The sequence below is a fragment of the Gopherus evgoodei genome, chromosome 1 (assembly GCF_007399415.2).
Source record: "Gopherus evgoodei ecotype Sinaloan lineage chromosome 1, rGopEvg1_v1.p, whole genome shotgun sequence".
Taxonomy (NCBI): Eukaryota; Metazoa; Chordata; order Testudines; family Testudinidae; genus Gopherus; species Gopherus evgoodei.
In genome coordinates, this window is record NC_044322.1 from 117,066,397 (window position 1) to 117,093,273 (window position 26,877).

Sequence of the window (26,877 nt, forward strand, 5' to 3'; positions counted from 1 at the left end):
GAGGACAACACACACACTTGTGTAGTACCTCAAAAATTAATCTGCCAAGAATTGAAGCACGGTCTGGAGGCTCTCAATCTTAGCGAGCGTCTTCTACATGTGACCACTTAAAATAAATTACCCGCAGAGAGGAGAGAAGTCCAGCAAGACCTTAAATTTTCATTCTCCTTAAGCAGGAGTCACTGCCACAGCTTCACAACTGACTGCTCCTCTGCAGCTGCCACGTAATGCTGTCACCCTGAGCAATCTCCTTGTTAGGTTTTCCATTTATGGTTTATGTTAAGAGTTTCAATTCAGAATGTTAGTTTAGTTACATACACGGACTCTTTCATCTAATAAACATCAATAATGGCATTGTAATGTAATCCAGAATTAGGGACAGATTTACTAGAGAACATGTAACTATTTATCAACACTGTGGGTTGTTCAAACGTTTTTATAAAAGCAGTTCTGTAACTGCAAACACACATTAGAAAGCCCAAAGATGGTTAAAACAGACTGTTACCTTAAAGGCCATAAATTTGTGGTATGGCTTTGGTGCCCATGCATAGACTTCCACAGAACTCTTCAAAGCAATTACCAAGAATTTGATTCTTTCATATTTTACTGAAATCAAACAAGAAAATAAACTCAGCAGCAACTCCAAACTTTTAACTAACTTTAGGAAACAAGACAACTATAAAGTTGCCACATAATTTTAAACGTTTGAAGGGTCCAGTTAATATCGCAATAACATTCCTACTTTGAAGTATTTTAAAGTAGAGTTTAAAAAAGTAATACATATTTTTAGTCATCTGCTTCACAAGATTATTTAATCTTGTCAGTGACTCAGTGAATATCCATGTCTGGAATAGTCTTGCCAGTACGCTACATACAAAACATAGATGCTGTTTACATAACAAAACAGAAAGTTAACTTTTGGGTCGGGGTCCTTTTTCACCTAAAAGCCTGGTGAAGAATTAACAGGCAGACCTGCTTTCACAACATTGCTGTTGTTAATGCATCGTGATTAAGCTGAAGCATAAGGTACTAGAGGAAGAAGACAAGGAACTCAAATGAAGGAAGGAAGATAAAGCCAGTTTTAAAAGCAAAAGTAATAAGTTTGCTAATGGAGCACTTTCCTTTACCTCCAAGATCTAAAATTACTGCGTTAGTAGGGGACACATTCAAATTGGGTGGTGAATAGGGGGATAATCATCCTCATGGAAAGGTAGGAAGAGGCGTGGGAAAAAAACTGTTCCCCAAAAAATCACAAAAAGAGGCTAACTTTTCAAATACTGGTCAATATCTGCTCTTCTTCCCTTATAGTTTAGACTTCCCCTGCCAGGGCAAAATGGAAAAATTCTCCAAACTGGTAAGGAGTTAGAAAAAAAGATTCCTAGGCAAACATGGAACATTTTTCCAAGTTCACCACAAAAACAAACCAATATTTTGCTGCATCCCTAGTAAAGTCTCATTACATTCTAAGGCAGGAAAAAAAGCTGCGTGTGTCAGACAAGGTAATATTTTCAACATGTAGCAAATCCGTGAATTCTCAAACCTCTTCTGCATTCAGATACAAGATAAAAACTGGTCCTTTGGTAGAGCTCTGTTGGCAACTACTGTTCAGACTGGTTAAGATATATGGGATTGGAGAGGACCAGGAGAAGTAGGAAGTGGTCATTCAACTAGAGCTGCAGACTCTCCATTTTCCACTTCCATCTGAGTTTGTGAAGGATAGTATCACGGTCTGTCTCAATTTCTATTTCTGCTAGCCTCTTGTGATACCAGTTGTGGATGGGTGATGCACAATCAGCTTGCACATGTTTCTACTTTCCAGCTAGCCCAGGTAACAAAGGATTTGAAAGTTTCTGAAGTAGTGAGAAATCCTTTCCCCTTACATTTCACATCCAGCCTTGATGCAAACCAACTGTATTGCAGAAAACAAGCCCACTGTTTTAATACAGACTATTTTCATGCCTTCTAAATACTCTCTTTATTGCCATATGGGTCTATATTTGTTTTCTCCAGGCATGCGGTAGGGAGCTGGAACTGGAGCTGTTCTTCAGAAGGAACTTTGCTTCATTTACTCAACAGGGAAGTAAAAGCAGTGGATTTTAAGTGCTGAAGACCTGACACATTTTCATCTACAAAAAGTTGTGTTTCAAGTCTCCAGTTGTATTGAGTTTGCCTCTCTGCAAAATACAGTTTTTGTCCAATCTTTTCTATCTTGAAAGAATTCTTATGGTTTCTGTACATGAATGTCATCTTATCTGTGAAAAGGAACTTTTGATGCCCTTCCGTGTCTGCTTGGGGTGCTTTCTGGAACATATCCAGTCTTAGCTACCAAAGAGTAATTTATCATCTGGGAGAGGCATAAACTGCCACAAGCATCTCTGAGATCCCTACATACCATTTCACCCTTAAGTCTGAACCCACTGCTGCATCAAAGACACAAGGAAGACATCAATGCCAACTGTTTCAGTGCACAAAGCCACAGTGTCAGCTCCAAGACTGCACTGTTATTAGATCTGCAAACGCAACTATTTCCAGAGCTCATCATTCTTGGGAACTAAAACATACTTGTCAAAGAGGCCTCTCTACCACCTGAGAAGATTTACTGTATATTTATGGTTCACAGGATAGTTCAGTGCTAAACTATAGATGAGTGTAACAAATCACTCTTCATCTGGAAAAGAATGCTCTCCATTTCATGTCCTTCACCATTTGAGAGTCCCTTTTACATAGCTGTTAACATACTGTTTAACAGGTTGCTTCAATAGGTTGCTGAAACCTTTGAGTACGGACACAGGAGAAGTAAGTTATGAATTGCTTTTTGGATCAAGTTTTTGGTTCTGCAGTTTCTTACTGAGATATTTATTGACTACTCACTACTAGTAGATTTTTCAAATGTATGCACAAGCCAGACTGATTGATTACAGTTCAACTGCTCAAACTGCTACTATACACTGACCAGCATAGTCTGACAAAAGGTAAAGCTTTGAAGCAAAAAGACATGAGTTTGAAAGACAGGTTAGTTACAGTAATGAATATACCTTAAAGTGAAAACAAAGCAAAATCATTCCAGGGCAATAGTGATTCATCATCACGGCAAGATCTCATTTTGAAGCTGAGGCAGCAGAAACAGTACTAACTTACTGATGTTTTCTGGATAGTAACTCACAGCAGGTTAACAGACTTATATGTACTGTCTGCCATCCATCACAGGCTTTGGTTCAGAGGAGGTCTATAACCCAATTAATCTCAGCAATTTAAGAAGCACTAAAAACTATCTATTTAAAGGAAAGACACTTCATCCCACAAGTGCACTTGGCTCAGTCTGAGAGTGCATTAGGAAATGTAATGAGGTAAGGGAAATCAATGAATCATCACTAACTTAAACATATATTCCTGTTACCATAAACCCCTACAAAGCTAGCATGCTTTTTTGTTGTTGTTGTTTTTACAACAATTAGCCTCTAAGAGAAAAATAAAAAATACATTCTTTTTCATTCCAGTGTAACTGGAGGTTACTGAGCTGTAAATGGAGGTTCTTCGAGATGTATGGTCCCTCTCAGGTACACATGTGTGGTCCACACACAGGTACACATGTGCACCATGTGCCTGAGTCTGGAATTTCTTGTAAGCAGTATCCATTGGCCCACATATGCTCAATAGTTCTCCTTGTGCTCCCAACAGAGAGCATAAAGGGCAGTGTGGGCCGCCATCACTCCAATTTCCCCATTCTTACCACAGTGTAACCAATCTGCAGCAGTGAGGACAGAGGATGGGTGATGAAATACAAAAAAGGACCACACATCTCGAAGAACTTCCAGATACAGGTAAGTAACCTCTATTTCTTCTTCGTGTGATGGTCCCTATGTGTATTCCACTCGTGGGAGATTAACAAGTAATAGTCAAGCAGGTGGCAATGCCAGGACACAGAAGCGATAGCTGACTGTAGTACTGCTGTCCCCACAGCTATATCTGCAGTTGACGATGGTACCAAGGTGTAATGTCTCATAAAGATTATGCAAAGAGCTCCAGGTAGCTACTCTACAGATCTCTAGTATGGGTATCTCTCTCAGAAATGCAGCTGCCCCTTGGTGGAATGAGCCTTTTCCCCTTCAAGGATAGTGGGGAGGGGCAAGGAGGAGGATGCCAGCTAATTGGTAACCGTGAACAATACAAACCAAGGTTCATTTTGAAAGTCTCTGAGGTGATGTAAGTTGACCTCTTTATTGCTCTGCTATGGAAAAAAATAGGTGTCTTTCTAACACCCTTTGTTCTTAGCAGATAAAAGGCCGAAGCATTCCAGACAGCCAGAGAATGCAGCCTTCTTGCCTCTTCCAAGGCACATGCTTTAGGGAAAAATACATGTAAGTGGACTCCTATCAAATGTGGAAACTACCTTGAGTATGAATTTGGGGTGGGAGCGTAGCGAGACCTTTTCTTTATAGAAGGTTATATGGTGGGCCTGCTCTAGATGTTCTCAGCTTACCAACTCTTTTGGCCAATGTTATAGCTATGAGAAAGGTCACCTTCATGGGTGGCCATAGCACATATGGCCAGTGGCTCAAAGGGTGCCTTAGTGAGAGAGAACAGAACAAAACTGAGGTCCCACTGAGGTGCAAACTTCACTGCTGGTGGAAAGGATGTGAGAATTCCCTTTAAAACTTTAGTTGTGACAGGGTGTGTGAAGATTGTATGGTTATTGCACTAGAGAATGGAATGCGCTGACTGTCGCTAAATGCACCCATAGGAAACTGAATGCATGACCAGAAGACTTAAAAGAAAGTAGATACTCTAAGATACCAGGGATTTCAGCAGAGTCCAGAGACAAATTGTATTTATGAGCCCAAGCGGAGAAACGTTTCCAGTTAGCTGAGTAACAGCTTCTCACAGAATTTTTTCTACTTTGGTTAAGGATGGTTTGCAACTTCTTGGAACATGAGCATTCTATCTCCAATGCCCATCAAAATATGAGGCTCTGAGTTGCACTGGCCCTGGATTGGGGTGTGTGACATTGTCCCTGTGTTATGTTCCTGGATGGGTGCACTGAAAACTTCAACAGATCCATGTGCTGGAACTGTCTCAGCCAGTTAGGCACGATGAAGATGACTCAAGCTCTGTCTTGGCAGATCTTCCATAAATCCTGCGCTATCAGAGGAATTAGAGGTAAAGCAAACCCCACGCAACCCTTCCATGACATCAGGAGGGCATCTCTCAATGAGTCTTTGCCCAAGGCTGCTCTGAAGTAATACCAAAGAAACTTGCGGTTCCTTTGTGAGGCAAAAAGGTCTGAGGCCGGCATTCCCCACTGAGCAAAGACATTGTTGAGAATCAAATTGTAAACCTCCCATTTGTGATTCACAAACAAAGTGTTTACTCAGGTAGTCTGCTAGGGAATTTTGCACTCCTGATAAATATGTTGCTGATAGGGTTATGTGATGTTTGATGCTCCCATTCCAGAAAGTGATTGCCTCTATGCACAAAGAGAAAAATCACTTCCCTCCCCACATTTACTTGTTTATATAAAATACTGTTGCCATACTATCCGACATTATCTGAACGTGTTTGCATTGGATAAGTGCACTGGAAGGCGCTGCAGGCTGGACAGACTGCCCCGGGTTCTAGTAAGTTGATGTGCATTCTGAACTCCTGCGGGGTCCATACACGCACTCCAGCCCAAGTAGGAGGCACTGGTAACAATAGCTTGACTCGGCTGTCGGTGTGAGGAAAGGGATCCCTGCCCGAATCTTCTCCAGTTTTGTCTGCCCCATATGACAGCCTAATACCTTGGGTGGAATTGTGACCTTGTCATTCATGGTGCCCTCTGGTGAGCACACAAAGAGAAGCCAGGGTTGTACGTAACGCAGATATAGCCTGGTGAACAGTGTCACATGTGTACATGAAGCCATGTGGTCAAAGAGGAAAGGCAAGTTCTGACTGATGTCCTGGGTCTGATAACAACCTGCTCTATAAAAGTGTGCTCATTGCCTGAAACCTTTTGAGAGGTAGATATGTTCTTGCTGTAGTTGAGTCTAATGACATCCCTATGAAGTCTATACACTGTGATAGACCCAGGCCAGTTGGGTACAGCAGAATAGCAGAAAGCAGATATACTGGCCACTGGATTAACAGTTTTCTGTTCCCTGACTGACCAGAGCAGGGGCTGCTCCAGGCTAATGAGAACACCTGACTCTAATTAACCTGCAAAGAGTCAGGTGAGGCCATTAAGTTAATGTGACCACCTGACTCTAATTAAGGCCCTGCTGATACTATAAAAAGGGCTCACTTCAGTCAGGCTGAAGACTGCCAAGGAGCCAGAGGAGAGGAAGTGCGGCTGAAGGGCTGGTTAATGAAGACACTCTCAAACCATCGGTAAGGGAGCCCTAAGGTAAGGGTGAAGAAGGGAGAAGCAGGATATCTGTGGGGAAGTGGCCCAGGGAAATGTAGCAACTCTGGGAGTGAAAGGTTGGCTGCCAACAGCTGCTACCATTAGGGTCCCTGGGCTGGAACCCAGAGTAGAAAGCGGACCTGGGTTCCCCCCAACTCACCGCTACAAGAACTTCTCCTGGGAGGAGAAGTCAGGCCCCTGTCAGGGCAGGAGGCTAAACAGAGACTGTGGGAGTTCTCTCACCAACCTCTTTGCTGGCCTATGATGAAAAGGACTCAGTAGACTGTAACCCTGTCCCTAGAGAGAGAGAAGGGCTACGTGGAAGGTCACAGTGAGCCACTGAGGCTAGCATAAACTGCCTAAAAACGCAGGACCCATGGGAGCAAGGTCAGAACTCCGCCACAACATCTTGTGGAGGTCAACATGGATTTTTCATGAATGATGCAGAGACTTAGGGAAGGTAAAAGGCTGAGCAGAACACGGGTTGTCCTGCAGACTGCCTCAAAACGAACTGCTTGTGAGAGGCCAGTCATTGAGGTCTGGGAAGACTGTAAATCCTTGTCTTCTCATCCAAGCTGCAACCACTGAAAAAACATTTGTAAATACCCTGGGTGCTGTGGCCAGACCAAAGGGGAGGACTCTGAATTGGTAGTGGTTTTGCTCGAAGAGGAACCTCTTGTGGGCCACTGAGAGCTACAAACAATGTGTCCTCTTCTAATGAGGAAATTATTGATGCTCAGGATATCCTGCGGAATTTTAGTTTTTGGATAAACTTGTTTTACTGACATAGATCGAGAATCAGCCTCCATCTTCCACTCTTCTTGGGGATCAAGAAGAATAGAATCCCATGCCATGGTGTTGTGCTGGAACCTTTTCTGTGGCTCCCCTGAGGAGCAGGGTGTTCACCTCCTGTCGCAAAATCTCCTCATGAGAGTGGTCCCTGAAGAGGAAGTGGGAAGGAGTTTTCAGAAACTCAATTAAGACAGCTGCCATGGACAACCTCTGATACCCATTTGTCTGTAGTTAGTGCCTACTGGTTTTTGACAAATTGAGGAAGGCAGCCTTCAAACATTTGAAGAGGGGAATGAAGAGCAAAGAATTGAGCAAAGAATTGTTCTTGACTCTTTGAGGGAGTGGAGAGACCCAATAACTGAGGGAGTGGAGAGACCCAACAATTTTCTAGTCGAATAGATTGATAGTATCAACGAGTAGATCTTGAATATACTCTGCAGCTCTCCAGCGACACCCAAGGATTGCAACCACAAAACTCTCTCCTCATGACAATGGCTGTGGCCATCCCTCTTGATGCAGTATCTCCCATGTCCACCTTGGCTTGGAGTGAAGTTCTGGCCACAAATGTGCCCTCACCTACTAAGGCCTGGAAGCGCTCTCTATCCTCCTCAGGGAGCTTGTCCTTAAACTCTAGAAATTTAGCATAATTGATTAAAAAAAAAAGAGCCTTATAATTAGAGATCCTGAACTGAAGGGAGGTGGAAGAGAAGACCTTTCTTTAAATAAGGTTGAGTCTCTTGTGTGCCTTATCAGAGGGAGTAGCCTGTGGGTGCTATTGCTTCGACTACTCTGTAGCCACCTGCAGCAACAGGGAGTCTGAATGAGAGTGAAAGAAGAAGAGCTCTCCCCACTTGGATGGGACAAAGTAGAACTTCAGTCCTTGTTGGTGTGGTAGCACAAGAAGCAGGGGTGCACCAAACCACTTTTTCTGGATCTATAATGGCTTCATTGATGGAGAGGACCACACTGTTGGGATTGGAAGGCTGCAGAATGTCTAGTAAGCTGTGCTGAGGCTCCTGAATTTCCACCAACTGGATGTACAGCTATGCAATAGGAGTGGTGAATGCAGATGGGGGAGAGCAAAGATGTGTTCTGGGGAGACATATGTCTCCGACCACCCCAGAATATGAAGAGAGTCAACTGGTGGAGCTGGCAGAGCCAGAGCCTCTCTGGTCAACGTGGTTGGTGGCTCCCTCCAGAGCCACATCACTACCAGTACCCCATGGCTCCCAAAATGGACAGAAGCACCAGGAGCTGTCTATCCCACATCTTCACCATCAGAGCTGGTGTCTGAACCGTCGGACCTGTACCCTGGCAAGCCTCCTTCTCTTATTGAGAAGATTGAATTGTGCTTAAGATCTTAGCGTCTGTGTGAACTGGCTTTTCTGACTTTGATGGGGTCAGGGAGGGATCCCTTCTTTTTGGTACAGTCTTAGACATTGATGATTTGTCCTTATGTCTACAAGAGTGCACCTTACTCTCCTGTGAAGCCTGCTCTTTAGGTTTAACAGACTTACCCTCCATTCCCAAGCTTGGAGGGGCACTGCCCACTTGTTGAGGCTGATGTATGTTGGGGGAATCTGGTGGTGATGGCTGGTGACTCAGCCCAGATCTGATTGGGGTTTCATTGACTTCTCCATGAGGTGTTTTCTGAGTCTCAGGTCCGACCCTCAAAAGTTCGGGGGGGAAAGAGCAGCAGATGCTGCACTTGGCAGAAATGAGAACCTCATAAAAGGCAGCTTTGATGTTCATTGCTCACAGAAAAGGAGTAAGGGCAGGAAACATAGTTTTTGAATGCCAGGACCCTGGGCATAATCCCAGACTTTGGGGGGAGGGGGGTTGATTATCTTGAGATGGGGAAAAAATGCTAACTATATATGCTATATCACACTATAAAAACTACTCAAAAACCTAACTAGATACAGTTTTTATAGGAATGAGGCAGTATAAAGGATCTGACGACACAGAACATTTCAACTCAGACTATATGCAGTAAGAAGGAACTGGAGAGGCATTGGCTTGCACCGCCCTTTATGCCCTAGGTTGGGAGCACAGGGAGAGCTACAGCACACATGCTCTTCAACTGACATCGTTTGCAAGAAATTCCAGATTCAGACACATGGGGTGCATGTGTTTCCCACATGTGGAATACAGATAGAGACCATCACTCGAAGAAGAACGTGGCAAAACAAAAGTTAAGAGGAATCAGTAAATATAAACAACAACTATCTTAGTAAGACTTCTCTGTTACCTAATTTTAGCTTGACAGATTGTCACAATTCATTTGCTACTTACCAACTTTATAGTGCACACAGCCTTCCAAGTCGCCCACAGTTGTCCAACCTTGTTTCTTTTCTACTTCAGGATCATTATGTAGGATTTTATTTCTTAACCAGGACAAGTAGTAAACTCGCAACTTGTTCTTCTTACCTAGTCACAAAATGCAACATTTGTTTTAACAACGATTTCATGCTAATCACAACAAAAAGACAAACCAAAAGACCACCATGAGATGAGAAACTGCTGTGAAAGCAAAGTGATCCTGCTAAGCATTTCAGTCACACTCAAGAGTTTTGAAACCAGAAGGATCATTCAATCATCTAGTCTGAGCTCCAGGGTATCACAGGCCATTAACTTTCAACCAGTTACTCCTATATTCACCCCAATAACTTGTCTCTGACTAATCTGTGTTTGACTAAATTTACATTTGTGATCAGTACTGAGTGTACAAGATTATAGCACCACCAGCACTATTTCAGAATCCTTCCAAACATTATTTCATAATAACCTCCTGATAATATTGCATGAACATAAAATGACCAACTTAAAGAAATAGTTCTGGGACTGTTTTGGTTTTGATATTTAAACAAAACCCCACTTTTTATTAGTAAGATTGTAGTTCCACAATAGCAACCAGCAATCCTTTGTGTGTGGAGACTGAAAACAGCTATGATCTACACCATCTCTTATTTGTGTGACACCAGAAAAGAGAGTGGGAAGAAAGTTCTGTGGTTGAAAATCATTTACACACATACCAGAAAATGGCAGTCATTACTGGGACCAGGTCTGAAAGAAGGTAAAAGCAAAGCCGGCTATGAAATTAGCATCTATGAGTTTCAATACCTAGTGAGCAGCACTTTTCAACCACTCTAATCATCCCTTGGTACCCAAATGTAACAGGTTTAATTAGTAAATTATTCAAACAAGAAAGAAGTTGTACCACAGAACAGTCTTAAACAGAGTCTCATTGAGTGACATTTATTTCCAACATGTATAATGTAAAAATGTTTTTAACAACAATGCTAAGACCGAGCTGCAGTGACTTATACTGAGAGCATCATGTGTTGCTAAAACACATTCTCCCTCTTGCTAAATGTTGACACAAGTTTGGTTGGCAGATTACTTGTGTCCCAAATGGTGCAACACTGCAAGCAGGACAGGAAGCAGGAGATGCTTATTTACTAGAGATGTGATCATCTAAATTTTGGGAGAAATGGCAGCTTGGACGCTTATATTATAGGGACACTTGTAACGGTCACATCTAGCCCAATTTCAAGCTAGAATGATAGAATAAGAAAGAAACCATGCATGTGATGGGAAGAAACTAAAATAAAAATACTGAAATTAATTTTAAAAAGGACATGTTACGAAATATGGAAATGGTAGCATCATTGTCAAGCTCATCAATGGCTCTTACACAATGTTCAATGAACAACTGTGGGGTTAGACAGCATTTGCATATTATCTGTGAAGAGCTGACAAGTTACTTCTTCTAGTCCTGGATTTTTCTTGCTTCCAGCTGTTTCATTGTAAAGAAGTAAGTGCAGGCCCATAAATACAGCTGGAAAAAAAGAGAAGGCAGGCTCTCTGCTTCTACTAGGAGTTCTCATAGACCACACCTACCAGAAGAACAGTTACACACAATTAAATGTTTTCCCATTAATACCACTACTCCACATAGGCATTTGAGAGAGGGAAGTTGTGCAACTGTGATGAGACAGGAGGTTGACAGGACTCAGAATAGAGAGAGTAGTCATAGTGGGTCTCTATTATAGTCAATTGAATTGGTCCACACTCTCTCTATTATAATGTGGGTCCATATTATGAAAAAAAGGAGAACCCACGAACTACATTGTCTACCATAGTTAGGTTCCACAAGAGAAACACGCTGCAAAGAATAAAAAACATGAAGATTCTAGGTCCAAAAGCAACCATATATGCACAGACAGATCACACACTACACTGCCATAGTGTGTGTCACTACCATTTTATACATTAATTGAGATTAAGTTTAATCTTTTTTGTCATAAATTTATATTGTTGGCCATAAAAATTTGCTTTGGGCAAACAAGATATCCCAGGAACAAGATTTTAAAATGATTTTTTGAGGGTGCTGAGGGAGAGTATGTGATGAGATGACCAATTAACTTCACTGAGTTGAAGCATGTGAAGAGGAATTTCATTTGAAATACCGTAACTTAGAACCAATATTCATTTTTAAAAGGTCTTTCTGCTTTGATCAGACCAAAACATATTGAAAAAAGTAATGAAATTAAGGGTAATGTTGTCTTAATTTATCCCTACTATGCTTCGGTACAGCAGGGTCTACAGAAGGAGGTCATGTACCATTCAGGTTGTTGGTGTAGACCATCCCGACGACAACGCAGCTCTTTGGTACAGGATCTGTGCCCCTTGTGCTTGAGAAGTATCTACACTGCTACCTCGATATAATGCCACCCGATATAATATGAATTTGGATATAATGCGGTATGGCAGTGCTCCGGGGGGGGGGGGGCACACTCCGGTGGATCAAAGCAAGTTCACTATAACACGGTTTCACCTATAACGCAGTAAGATTTTTTGGCTCCCAAGGACAGCATTATATCAAGGTAGAGGTGTAGTACATTATGAGTCTTTATACCACAATATATATAAAATAATTTTAAAAGCCCTTATGTTATAAAACTGTTATTAAGGATGCAAAATTAAGTATTCAGGATTAGGGTTTATTCACGCAGCCTTCACCTGCCACTTCATATGTATGCACGATACAGTGTCCCTGTTTGAAGTTTACTGGCTAGAGTTGCAGCAAATAGTTCAGCTACAATAGCTGCCTTTCAGGGATTTCTGAGCATTAAAAATCCATCAAGCGGAAAGTTGCCATTGGGATTCAGATAGAAAGCTCTATTAAAAAGTGGAGTCGTATAAATGTATGTATGAATCAGCAAAAGGTCCCAAGCAGCTACATTAATAGTGTTGATTGTGAACAGCCACTTGAGCATATGGCTCATAACGTATTACTTTTTCACAATTATTTGAACTAACTGAGCACAGGACAGATGCTTCAGTTGGGTTAGACTAAACTGGGATAGACCATTTTTGGAGAGAGGAGAGGGAATACTTAATGGCAGGCTTTACTAAGCTTGGCTCTTTTAATATTAAGAGTTCGGCCCCCTCACCTCTCTGCCAGATCCTGAACACCAAGTAAAAGGGCTAGAGTGGTGTAAAGTAGCCCCTGGGGCCCCAAATCTGACCGAGGGAAGATTCTCTCTGGCACATGCACTGTGAACAGAGCCATGAGGCTGCCTCTAGAGCATCCTTTCACAAGCCCTGGAGTAGAGACTGGAGTCAAGGCATGCAGTACTGCAGAGATCCTGGGCAGTGTCATAGCCCAGTGGGCAGCCCAGGGAGGCTGCTGGAATTTAGATGGCCCTGGGGACCTGTCTAAGTCACACTGGAGTCCTCTCCAGTCCCAGGAGCAGCCCAGATCAGGATGGTGCAACAAGTGGTTTAAAACCACTGTAACAGCCTGAACCCCCAGGCTGCAAGATCTCTTAGAGGATTAAATGGAATCTGGCAAAAGTCGGTAACATTCAACAGTCTCTTAAAGAAAAGCAGTGAAAAACATGTTTTCTTTCCCCATCATTTACTAAAATTCACCAAATAAAGACTAGTAATAAGTGATATGGATGGATTTTCCCAGTGTATGATTCTTTATTCATATCTGGCCACAAGATAAGCAAGCACAAGGAGTTTCTCAAACCAGAAATAGTTTTCAAAATGATTTTTTTTTTTAATCTTTGTGGTCTATACACAAAAAGAAAGAATCACATGATAACCAGGAAACTCCTCTGCCTTTCAGTATGCATCCACTGACATATAAGGTTAGTTACATAAATGTGGCTATGCATGTACTTACACAACTGCTTAACAAAGTAAACTGATCTGACACTGTAGTCACAGACAGATTCAATTATAATTGGCATATTTCCTATGAAGCATCCACAGAAACGGAGCACCAAGAATAAAGAGAAAATTAGGAAGAGTCTTTCAGGTTTAGAGTTGTAAACTGTTCTAAAAATTGGGGGGGGGGGGAGTTTGCCAATTGCAAAAACTCTATTTTGGCCCCCGAATAAAATGATTTCTTGTGAGCATCATGTGGACTAGCAGCTGAAGCGTATGACTGGAAGTCAGGAGATCTGATTTCTGATTCTGGCCCTGTCACAGGCTTGCTGTGAGATTAAACTCAAATCATTTAATATGCAACATTTTCCTTATTTGTAATACAGGAAAATTTCAACTAGCTCCACTTATTTGCTGCAACCGTTCATTAACATTTGTAAAATCCCTAGGAATGTGCTCTGTAAGGACAAGTGATTGCTTTTATTACTGCTGAATTATTTACTTTTGTTTTCAGCCATTTCTAGATGTTCATCACTGTAGTATCTGAGCATCTGATATACCTTTGCCTTCTAACTGATTACGGACCTGCAACTTGCTTTTGTCAACTTGCACCAAACTCTTTTGAGTGTCACAATAATAAAATAAAAGCATCTAAGCAATTCATTTTTCAGCCTTTCATGAAAGTCGTAAACACATCAGCTAAAGATTTACAATTTTGAAAAATAAAAACAAATTACATTTTATGTTGATGTAGTTTTATTAAATTTTCCTCCTAAAATCCTCATGCAAGGTAATTCATTCAAACATGGTGGAGATGCTTTTCAAACTTCACCATCACATACATTCAAATATTTATTTCCTGAAAAAGGTGTTTAAACATTTTGTGGACCAGTTACTTATGTACTTACATTGCTTAAAGTGAAGTTCCTTTAAACAAATCCAAGTCAAACCCCAAAGAAACAATTACATGACTAAGCCCATTAAGCCAACCGTTGGGAGAAGTTTGGTTAAAATTAAACATTTCCATTTGCTCTGAGTGATGTAGGCAAAGAGAACATCTTAAATAGGGAATGGAAAGATAGTCTGAGCTTTTCCTTGGGTCAGAATAGCGAGGAACTGGTGATGGAGTGGTGGGAGGGGCAGAAGAATGGGATGAAGAGCATAGCGGGCAGGAGACCTGGGAGAGAAAGGGCAGTAGGCTTCCCCACAAAGTCATCTCATGGGCCAGAATCTCTGCCAACTCTCATCGAGCTCCCATGCTAAAAATAATAGGGTAGCTGTGGTAGCATGGGCAGCAGTGGCATGGGCTAGCTGCCTTGAGTACAAACCCATCTGGACCCCATGGTATGTATTCAGGGTGACCAGCCCATGCCGCCATGGCTGCTACCCGAGATACTGTAGCTACACTACTATTTGTAGCGTGTTAGCTCAATGAGAGCTAGCACAAGTATGTCTATTCAAGCTGGGCATCAACCCCTCGCTCCAAATGTAGATGCAGCCTCTGTGGGTAGAAACCCTCCGTCCTCACTGTACTCTGGTGACCTCCTGTAAAACCGAGGATAGAGGAAAGTGCTTAAGGCATAAACCAGCTACAGCTCAACCAATTTCTTCAGGGTTAATGTAACGTGTCTGAATAGAGGAAGCGATATTCTTGAAGGAAACAAAGTGGACATGTCAGGGTGTTTGAATCGTGACTCACACAACTGTAAACAAAGCTAAAAGAATTTCACATGAGATTTAGCCACAGATTTTCATCACCAACGTGGGATACATTAACTAATGAACATTATATAAGCTGGGTTAGGTGGTATCTTTGTTTATAAGTCTATTGAACTATACACTGCATCTGACGATTTAATGGTGTCATTCAGATAGATACCCAGGGAGCATGTTGGAAGCTATCATGAAATATTGTACATTATAAAGGTATACTTTTTTTAAGTTCCTGGTTTAATCTTTTTTTGTAATTCAGTCGTCAGCCATAAGTGAAATGTAAACGAGTTATAGCCGATGAAAAGATTACAGGTGTGTTTAAATGGAAACACAGCAACGGGCTTTACTACACTGGCAAAAAGGTGGTACTATAGATAACAAACATGTACACTCACATACTGCACTGAGCAGGCTAGGGTCTATGTGTACCACTGTTTTCTAGCCAATGGTACCAGAAACTGTTTCAGTGTGTATTGCAGAACCTAGACAGTTAATACATAATGGAGAGTCTCCTTTTGCTCCAATGTTAGGGGTCTATGTTCTTGGAGCAGAAAGATCAGAGTCCTATCTCTGCTGCCACCACTTCTAAGTGCCTGTGGAGTGCAACACAGTGACCACTGTGTGCAGCCCTAAATGATCCGGGGGTTCATACAACAGAGCATGGCAAAAGGTAAAATACAGGAGAAAGTTAGACGACTAAAAGCAGATCTGCAATAACCATTTGCTGTAAACTCAGTGAAATTGTGTAATAAATGAAGTAGCCCTTTTAAATAAATAGCCCCTTGGAGCCCAAAGTGCCTGGAGTTCCCAGCTTTAGTAAGAAACCATTATTCATTAGGACATGTTAAAGTGTGAACTATTTAAAGAATGGCCATATCTCTCCCTGTTTGATCAATGGGCTACAGTCTCACTAAGTAAAGACAGATCCAGATGCGACATCCATCTACTCCATCGTAACTTAACCATGCCCATCTATGCTGCCCTTCCTCCCCGTCCTTCCATGCTGCCTTACATCAGCACTCTGCAACGTATTTTCTATTCTAGTGACCTAGACTCAAAAGAGGACTTATAACTTCCTGCTCCCATCCTCTCCCAAACACAATACAAATAAATAAAATAGAATATTTTATCATGTTATCCTCCAAACATGTGAAAAAAAATTTTCTTCAGGGCAGGCAGTTTGGGGTGTTTTGTGTGGAAGCTGGTTCATAGCATTAAAAAATATGAAAGCATGAAGACTGAAAAATCCTGGGCCCACAGATGTCAATGGCAAAAACTCCCATTGACTTCAGCAAGGTCCGGATTTCAGAGAAATAACATATTGAAAAATGGACATTACCAGATATTGTCACCAAGACATTCAGGCCTTCGAGTACATCCATCTGCTGGAACCGTCTTCGGTTTATTAGAGGATAAACCTTCCCCTGACCACTTCTGTCTAGCAGCATCAAACCACTCTCAGTTCCCACTAACAAATTCACTCCTAGGTTAAAAAAACAAAACACCCAAATTATAATGCATGTTTTCCAGGTATGTTGATTAAGTCATGCTTTACAGAACAATTACATTCCTTTAGGTATTCAAACCCAACACTGATTCCATCTGCACACCTGGCAGAGGGGCGGAGTAGCAGAGACCCCACATCACTAACTGGGATAGGTAGGTGGAACATCAAATTTATCACACATACACTAGCAAGAGGCTGATACGCAAGAGGAAGCCTTCCAGAGCAGGGTTCATCCTCCACTTCCCAAGAACTGAAGATAGCAAGGGTCTTATGAAAAAAAGTCATGCAGAATTTAATAGAGAAAGACAGCTTAAAACCATTCTATAGAACTTAATAGAATGATCTTTCTGCAACTGAATTCTATAGAGTGGTTTTTAAAACCTACAGATACATCACCATTAAATACTATAGGGTTTTAGAACAATTTTTTTTTTATAGAACCCTATTTCATTTTTACAGAACTGTATTGGTTTCATCCCTATCTAGTTCTATAGAACTTTATTACAAAGGGGGTTTTCAATGGGGAATTGTCCTTGACCTCAATAGTTCCACTTTAAATACACCACACTCATCTGGTTAGTAGAAGTCTATTAAATTTTTCAATCCTTGCCATCATAACAGAGAGCAATTGCCACAAATTATGTGAAGAGAGCAAAAGGACAGTTGAAATACAGCATAAGGGATGAGAGTCAAACCAATTTTGTGACTCACTTTATTAGACCTCCTCAAACATTTTATTAGACATCACAACATAAAGCTTTTATTTTTAAATGCAATAAACCAGGTTGAAATAACACAGGTAAATTCACAAAACTATACAATTATGGCTATTGAGAGTTAGAAGCTGTCACAGTACGCCAAATTAATCCCTGGTGTAATTTTGTTATCACCAGTACACTTAAACCAGGGATTAATTAGGTCTTGTATCCTAAACTGAGCACTACTAATATAGTAGACCTGATTCAGCTATACAGAAATTAAACAGTGGGCAGCCCTGCAAACTACATTTATGGCAATATCTAAACAACAGAACAGCATTTTAGGATGCTATGACAGCCTTAAATCAGCAGGCTCCTTGCTTTTATTGATTACTGTTTTGTAATTTCAAAAGGTACATTCTTCCCTACATCTCACAGATCGTTATGTCTAAGCTGTGAGGAAGAGTACCGAATCATACTATAGCAATAGCACAGGGATGGTACTAATTAGAAGAGCAGATATTGACTGATTTGTTCTTGTCATTAGAACTCTGAACAGAGCCTTAATTCATTTAGGCTTCTTAGTATAGGTTATGCTATATGCTTAAAGCAAACACACATTTGTTCACTCAAGGTCTTTTCCATCTCTTTCAGGTGTCAGGGCCCTATAACCCTTGCCTATATCCTTCTGTGGTATCTTTAACTCTTCATGTATTTCTGACAGGTATTTCACACCCCATTATATATAGCCCGTTGTTCCTTACACCTCCCTATTTAAATAAATTGATATGAGCAGTGAGCCAGCAGTAACTAATGCCTAAACTTTAAAACGTCTTTGTATTTGCAGCATTCAGGCCTATGAAAATCTCTATATTTCCCCCCCCTGCAGCTCAGTTCTAATTTTTCAAAGTGTGCCTGCTACCACAAGTGCCTTTCTTTTGTATTGGGGGACTGGGCATCTACCTCTCCGATATTCCATCTTTATTATTAACTATTCAGATAACTTCCTGAGAGAATCTTATAAAACTTACAGCCTTAAACATTATTTCATTACAATTAGTAAAGGCAATAAAAACCCCCTCTCTCTTTACAGGAGGTATCATACTTAGTCTGGCAAGGACCAAACTCCTAGCAGGGATAACTAGGCACAAATCCATTGAGAATAAAGATGTGCCTGCATACACCAGCATAAATTTGCCCTAAATGTTTAACAAGAAAGTGTTTGTTATAGCTGTAAAATACCTCCAGGATTTTATTTCAAATCAACAGAAGAATGAAATATGTAAATCAAAGAAACATGAAAGCGCTAAACATAAGTGATGGCCCAGCCCCTACTGGCAGAGCAATTTGATTTGGCATGGAAGTTTGTGACACCTGTTCCCAATTTATTTGGTGTGATTTCATTCTTCCTTCTCTCTTTATCCCCCTCTCACTCTGACATCTTCATTTGCACAAAATTATAAATTTGCACTGAAAATTATTCACACCAAAGCATGTAAAAATATTAAGCCTACATTTGGGCAAAAACTGACACTGGTGAACTCTGATAAAGCTGATTGATGAAGAGGTGCTGGAATGGCGACAACCCCCAAAAACACATAGCCTCATAGAACGAATAGTGGGCAGGAACTGCTTCTACCCCCATTCCTATTCCTGTCCCTCCCCTCTTCCCCCCAACACACATCTGCTGATAACCAGCCATACTCCTATTTTTGAATATTGCACTTTATGAACATGTATTAATGAAGAAGATAAATATAATTATCCTTGCTTTATAGATAGCAAAACTAGTCTAGAAATGTAAAATGAAACATATGAAACTAGGCGGTGTAAAAGCCAAGATTAAAATTCAGGTCTCTTATGTCTATCTAGCTCTTCTCTTCATATGTCTGTATATTTATGTCTGCATCTGTAATTTTCACTCCATTCATCTAAAGAAGAGGATTTTTTACCCATGAAAGCTTATGCCCCAATAAATCTGTTAGTCTTTCAGGTGCCACCGGACTCCTCGTTGTTTTTATGTCTATCTAGACAATTGTGCTTTCCAGGCAATTTGTGTAGATCCACTACCTAAAACTATCACACCTAAACCCATCTTTAGGCACCTAAATGTCTAAATTTTCAAGTGTTCTGAGTTTCTGCAGGACTTTCACTAAGTTCAGACTACCAGGTTTGAAAAATTGCAGTAAGACAGCTTTGCTGAGCCAGTTTCCTAATACGCAGAATGAGAACAACATATCTATCTACCTACTAGCATCTTAAATCATGCATGCTTTCAGACCTCCTGTGTAGTACATATCATTGTCTCCTATTTTACAGATGGAGGACTGGGATTTAGTGAAGCAAGTAGAGAACCAGGAGACCTAGATTTTGAGCCTAGTTTTTATTTATATTAACTCTGAGCAAGTCACTTTACTTCTCTGAGCGCCTCCTGTAAAATAGCAAATAATATTTACCTACACACCATAACTTGTAAAGTGCTATGTAAATAAAAATATCACAGCAGCCCCACACTTAGTCTACTAATCATGTGACTTTGGGGAAGGACCAACTCTTTCCTCCAGCTTTTTCAACATTCACAACTGTTTAGTGTTTTTGTTTCAAAGTGTTAAAACATATCAGTATCAAAAGGACAGGATTCTGGCAATTAGTGTGCCCAGTGTTGCATTCTCATGGCACAGGCAATTTTTCTGCTATTGTAAAGCCAGTGAAGATGACTCCTCTACAAAATCACCATAGGTGTAGGGGGCATATCAAGGTAGGAAATGGGCATCAGACTAATCCTTCTCTGGTATAACTAAGAGCCATAACTGTAAATGGCACACTGGCACCCCGAGATCCTAGCCCTAAATGCACTGAGCAGAGCTTGGAAGAGAACGTGGCCCGCAGTCTCAAACAGAAGAAGTTTCCTAGTTACTTGCCCTATTCTCTCCAGATAATTATGTGATTCCAACTAAATTGATGTGAGATCACTAATATAAAAGTTGTAACATGAAAATACGTTCTAATCAAGCCCTTTGATTTCTCAGTAAGAATTCGGAGAAGCAAAATCAAATACAATACCCTTTTTGAACCTATCATTAACCTAACAACCTTGTACTGACACAAAATGTACAGCAAAGATTACCATAACCCACAAAAGCTGCAGACGTATACTAAAAAAAGGTTTAAAAAGTTGAAAAGAATGTCCAATTGGCTGACAAAATTTTGAATGATTATTATTCAATCCTGCAAACATACCAGTCAGAACTTGCATGAAGCTAGACCTCAGAATAGCCACACCGTAAGCATAATAGTAACCAGATCTCACTATGACGACATCAGACTGAGCTTTTAGTACTATGTAGATATTTCAAAGTATTGGACATTTATTTATCCTTGCTCCTTAAATGAATTTATGAACAGCCTAGACCCCATTTCCAGGTCATTAAGCTTATACTGGTGTGCTCTGAGTTGCAAAACTATTTTCATGTACACCAAGAAGTTGTAAGAGACAACCTCCCATCCCTCCCTGTGTTGTAATCTATGGCTTCTTTGGACACCAGAGAATTGCTACAGTACAAATTCCTCTCACTCTTCATGCACTTAGAAAGTTCATAGAATCAATCAAGTAAATGACAAAGAAAAACAAGGAGATAAGGGGAGGAGAGGAGGAAAGGGAGGGACACAGATGTACATTACCCCATAAGGCAGCGCACAAAATCTCAGAATTGAATCTCTTCTTGTATTTGCGAATCTCTGGGGTGTCACTTTGTGGTCGTGTATTGGTAGGATTCACATTGACAACTGATCCCTTCCTGGTGGGATCTTGCCTTATTGCCTCTGACCTCATGGCTTCACTAGAAAATCCCACTGGGGGGGGAGAAAAAAAAAAAAGTACATGTAATACTATCTTCTAAGTGCCAAATATTTACTATATACTTTCTATTAAATAACCCAGATCAGTAACTGATAATATTAAGCAAGTCTTTCTTTTTGTAAGAAATGTAAATGGAAAAAGGAAATAAACTATGCAATCCAGTGCAAATCAAGTAACAAGCATGATGGAAACATTCTAAACTATTTTAAAGAGCAACTCCAAGTCACTGAACCTTTTTTTTTCCCCAGTTGTCTTCTTGCATCTACATTACTTACCCACAGAAGTCACAGTTGTCCCACTAGATGGAGAAATCTGTAGCAATCTGGGGTCTATAAAAGGTGTAAAGGAGGAGGAAGATTTGTGTTTCTGGAGTGTGTTACTAGCGGACTGAGTCTGCAATGTAAATTTCAACTTTATTAATACAAATGACAACAAAAAGTGATGATAACAATGAACATTTCTAAGTCACTACAGAATTTTACCGTTTTTCTGAAGCCCTTTCCCACCCATCCCCAACCTTCTATACTTCCTATATACATACGGCAGGCACCATAGATGCACATTTCACACATTACCACTAAATGTAGTCAGTGTGTCCTTCACCCCTATTATCTCAGATTTTAAAGGAGATGTTTGAGGAATGGTCACAAAAACAGGCAAAAAAGTAAGGGAATGTCTTCTTATCATTGGTTTATATATGTACGGTACTTATGAAGTTATTAGAAGCTAGCACTACTTCATTACATAATTTTAATTTTCTATTTGTGAACTGCCCACTACATACTTCTATTTGTTACGCATCTCCTTACATGAGCTTGTTTAATATGTTATGGAATTTGATCTCTTAGTTTGGGCAACAAAATCTAAATAATCTGGGATCAGGCATTCACTTCTATGATTAATGAAATTTCAATGTCTGGTACTTCATGTTAATTCTTTACTTTTGTTTTTTTAAACTGAGCCTCTTGCCAGAAAGCTCCAGCAGTTTCTTCCACCATCATTTTACATAGCAAATATTACACCTGTATCAAACAATGGGCTCATTAGTGAGAAAGGTGCAGTAAACAGTGATATGAAGCTATGAATATGTAGTTGATAAAAGCACTGGTGCTTTATTTAGTTTTGTATTCTAAACACAAAAAATGGGAGAAAGACAAGTGAAACAATGAACTGTTAAAAGTGGAGATGGAATGACTGAAAAATCCTTGCCAGTTTAGTGAGTTAAGTGTTATAGTGATAACATTGCACATTAAAGCAGAATGGTACAAATAAAAAACAATCAAAAAGTGTGAGTGTGTTTCTCTGTATGTGTAGAGTTACTGTGGACAAAAGGAATGTGCCTCTGCTCAGCTTGTTTTATGCTTTTGCAAACAAGATTGGAGGAGCTTCCTCACTGTTAATCAGTCTAAAGCCTCTGTCCCCTCTAAACCTCCACCTTCCTCACCAAATATAATTATTGGGCTTAACCATACTGAACTTTTCTGCAAAGCAAAATATTTTCAACCACATTACTAATAACTTCAATGTAACCACAAACAACTGCCATAGTCTCCTTATCAAAGCTCAGTTTAAGCTAAATTGATTGAACCCTGCTTATTTGTTGCTTAGAACAAAGTAGTGAACAGGTATATCCTTGAATCACTGAACTGGTCTATGTAACCTGTCAGAGTGTATTTTTACAAAGTTAAAGACTAGTGAAGCACAGCTGAAAATGAAGAATGACAAGCATTACAAGGACTGAATTTCTGTGAAAAAATGAATGCTTGCTGTCACATGGTTCAATATGTTTCACACACACTTTTTATCCTATTGTGAAAATGGTACATCACCATTACCTTAGGTTCTTTTGTAACTGTACACAGAATATCTCAGCCTGGCACTGATGTCAAAGCACCTGTATGTTTAAAGTTCAGTTCTATTCTGAGAAGCAGCAGCATGTTGTTGCACATTTATAGGGGCAGGTTGACGCTACATCATACTTGTTTACAAGTCTAAAGATGTTTTCTCTAAATGCCAGGCCTGCCTGTTCAACCTGGAAACTGAAAGTCACGCTGGGTGCTTTCCTTCTCATTCCTTGCCACCAGCATTACAGGATGTGCAGGACAAATTCACTGACACCTGTGCATCCCCATCACGTTCAAAGAGTCGCAAAAGTACAAGGATTCACTATATAACCAGGATTTGATGAACAATTCTGTTGTTGGTTTATAAGAATGAAAAACAGTCCCTCTTAGCACTGCAGAGCCAGCAAAGATAACAGGAGTAAAATTCTGGAACAGTGAAGGCCTCAGATAAGACTCCAACTAGAGATAAGAGAGCAGACTTGGAGAATAAGCAGGAGTCATTTTTCCATGGTCATTTTTCATAGCACAACTATTCCATAAAAACCTGAAGAGCTCCTGTAATACACTATTCCAAACAACGGAATCCCCCAAACAACCTAGCTTTCCTGAAATGGGCACAAACCCCATGTGGCAATTTCAAAGAGTAAAATCCTTCAGTGACCCTGAAACCAGCTTCCTATCTTGTGTTGGTAGTTTGCACAAGTGAGTTACTTGCACATGCCTAGTTATTTGCTCCTTCTTTATGGTAAAATCAAAACAAAATTACCAGGTTTGATTTAATTATTTTTTAAAACCCCAGCAGACTCCTTGCAACTAGCCTGTTCCCAAAATACAGAAATTAAAAAAAAAAAAAAAAACTTGTCTGACTATATGGTAATCAAGTTTAGTTTAAACAAAAGCCATGCAATTAATGACTCACTGTAAAAAGTAAAAATAGTAAACTAGCAAGTTTGGGGTAAAACTGATCTAGAGTTAAGGGCTTTTCATACAGAACTGAAATGTGTTATTTTGGGGGTGGGAGAAAAGTGACAGAAAAAAGCAGGGGAAGATTGGCTGGAGTTCCTCTGCAAACTAGCTATTAGGCAATACTGGAATAACCCTAAGAAAGCAGCCAGCTGTGGTGCAAGACATACCTCATTAGTAGTTAGCTTGTCCTGGGGTGTCTGTGGGGACATGATGGGTGTCGGCTGGCTGGAGGATGGGGAGGAGGAGGTGGAAGAAGTGGAGGAGGAATGGCTTTGCTGTAAGAGATCTGGCAAGAGGTGAATGCGACCGGCAAAGCCATTGCTCTCATGATGGCTGGCACGCTTTGTGTCAACTGTACTCTGTAGAAAAAACAGGCACACTTGTCTTGCTCAAGTGCTGCTTAAGGCTTTCATCCCTATCAACTTTATCTACTTTTTTTTTTTCTTTAAACGTACCGATCGATATCCTATGCCTTGATGCCTGGGTTAGAAGTGTGCTGATCTTCCAGAACTCAGTAAATGCTGCACCTCTGGCAAGCAGAACTGAGCCTCTCACTTAATTTGATTCACTTGCAATGCTAGCTCATTTACCAAAAGAATAATTGTGCCAGTAAGTCTATGCTGCTCCTACTACGACCAAACGGAAAAGCTATCTATATTTGTTGTTTGCCATCATTTTATTTAATTCTAGCTTGAGTCACATTCTGACAAGAACTTGAAATATCTGGTGAATTCCCAAATCTAGCTATTTAAACAGTCACCATGAAATCTTAATTAGCAAACTGTAGGTTCAACTAAAAAAAATTACATTCAGTTGCAAAACTCAAGAAAGTGATTACTGAGGAAGTCCTAGGAGCTGACAGACTCATTAACAGATGAGCTAGTTTAATACACAAAGAAGCATCTTCACAAATCATAAAAGATAGAACATTTCAAAACAGAAGGAAAAGAAACAACACACCTAGATCCATCCACAGGCACTGCCCTGCCCCTTGTAACGTTCCCTCCCAGCCCCCAGCACCAATTGTTTGCTACCTTGCTTTTTTGTTAGTTTGTTCTTGATTTTAGGCTTAAAGTAGTTAAAAGAACTGAGCACTTTTCCCCCACCCTTTCTAATTCCGAGATCCAGCATCTGGTTCTACCATAAAACCAGGTTAAGTTCTTCTGTGCTAAGAGCTTTCTTCATACACCTGCAGCTTTTCTACCACTTTTTTGACACAGACTTTGAGGTGCTCTGCGTGGTGCTATAATGGATGTCATTGCAAAGCATGCAAAACAGTAGCAGCAAGGGATGGAGACTACTCTTTTCTCTGCATGCATCAAGTGTCTGCACATCCAAAGTATGCTACATCTGTGTCTTGATAACATGGACAAAAAATATAATGTAGAAACAGCATGGGTGAATGAACAAGCGGGTTAATGATCACAGTAAAGGCACAGAACTGTGCAGGGAAGGAAATACAATACCTGTCGGACGATTAAAGTACCCTCCTTGGAAGGCGTCATGGCAGGTTCACTCTCCACATCATCGTGGACAATCATGGTTTTCACTGACTCTGTTTCACCATTGCTCAGGTTCAGAGTTGATCTATGCATCAAGAAAGAAAGAATTTGGATAAAATAACCCCACAGTATTTCTGTTTTAGCTCTGTCGTCATGTATTCGTATCAAGTGCATGTCATAGATCGTTTACAGCTGCATTCAAAGTGGAATATTGACATATATCATCAAGGAAGAGCTTCTTCAAGAAGCAAATGAGTCTAGAATTGCTAAAAACAATTCTTCACCTTTTATAAAATGCAAACAAGGGAAGGGAACAACACACAACACTATAATTTGGCTTCTAGTAACAGAAGACAAACATTAAAATTTAAAGGACCAAATTTTCAAGTGGTGCCAAAGTGACTTAGGAGCTTACGTCCAATTTTAAAAAGTGATTTAGGCACTTGCTCGTTGACTTTCAAATGCACTTAGACTAAATGCTAGACACTAGACACTTTTGAAAAGGGACCATTTTTGAAGATATTACCCTATGTGTTTTGGAAACGTGAGCATTAACTCACTGCTAAGTACTTTTGATGGACTCCTGAATATGGTCTTAATAAAATAGGGCTAATGAACGAAACATACGTTGTGGTCTTTTCTCCATATCCACGCAAAACAGAAAAAACACAAAACAACTAACACAGCTCTGGCATCCTCCGGCCCAGATGTAGATTCATCTGCTCCTTCTTGTTCCATATCGTCATCCTCCTCATCTGTTGTCCCCGACTCTTCACTGGATGATGAATAGTCTGTCACCTTGTGTGGAGGTCGCACGTCCTCTACAGCTCGCAATTCCTTTGCCAAGGCAGTTAAATCCTAACAAGAATGAGAAAAAGGGGAAAAAGAAGAATATGAAATACAACAGTGAGGTTGCAGATTGGAGAGGAGAGGCAACGTATCAGCAACACAGCTGTGGGGACTTAGTTTGTTCAGTTTGCTGCTGCACTTCCATGGTTCCCAGCAACAGGTGTTTTTTTTGTTGTTGTTGGTTTACTGATTTCATTGTGCTTTACTGGCAAATTAAAAAAAACAAACCCTAAAAATTTAAGACTATGTAGGTCTTTGCCCCCTGTTACTCCCACCAGAACTGCTAGACCAATGAACACACTGTACTGCATTGTTTTAAGGAGTCCAACATTTTCCCTCTCCAACTGTTCTGCATATTGACAAGCTACAGTGCACGGAAATTTGGGCAGCAAAGTTATAAAACAGCCTAAATTTACAGAGCTGTCTGTTCAGCTGAACACAGTTTGTATAAAATATTTCACATACAGACGCTCCCCGGGTTACGCAAGACGTGACTTACGCAAATCCGCACTTACGGAAAAACTGTTTTGGTTTTTTGCGCGTAATAGTCGGAGATACGTTTCCGACTTACGCAAAATTTGAGTT

At 40.5% G+C, this 26,877-nt stretch overlaps 1 protein-coding gene across 5 annotated transcripts in view; it reads right to left on the minus strand.

Moving 5' to 3' along the window:
* MAP4K4 (mitogen-activated protein kinase kinase kinase kinase 4) overlaps positions 1-26,877 on the minus strand; it is a 94,980-nt gene that overhangs the window by 13,983 nt on the left and 54,120 nt on the right. For 3 of the 5 annotated variants that reach the window (XM_030570068.1, XM_030570088.1, XM_030570060.1), the window contains 8 exons: positions 26,126-26,301; positions 25,408-25,528; positions 24,109-24,300; positions 21,407-21,524; positions 20,954-21,124; positions 16,407-16,550; positions 9,467-9,601; positions 506-606 (listed from right to left, as the gene is read on the minus strand). In XM_030570068.1, coding sequence (XP_030425928.1) covers positions 506-606; positions 9,467-9,601; positions 16,407-16,550; positions 20,954-21,124; positions 21,407-21,524; positions 24,109-24,300; positions 25,408-25,528; positions 26,126-26,301 — 1,158 coding nt within the window. The remainder of the gene's footprint in view (positions 1-505; positions 607-9,466; positions 9,602-16,406; positions 16,551-20,953; positions 21,125-21,406; positions 21,525-24,108; positions 24,301-25,407; positions 25,529-26,125; positions 26,302-26,877) is intronic. The other 2 variants (XM_030570097.1, XM_030570078.1) reach the window with 1 other exon arrangement.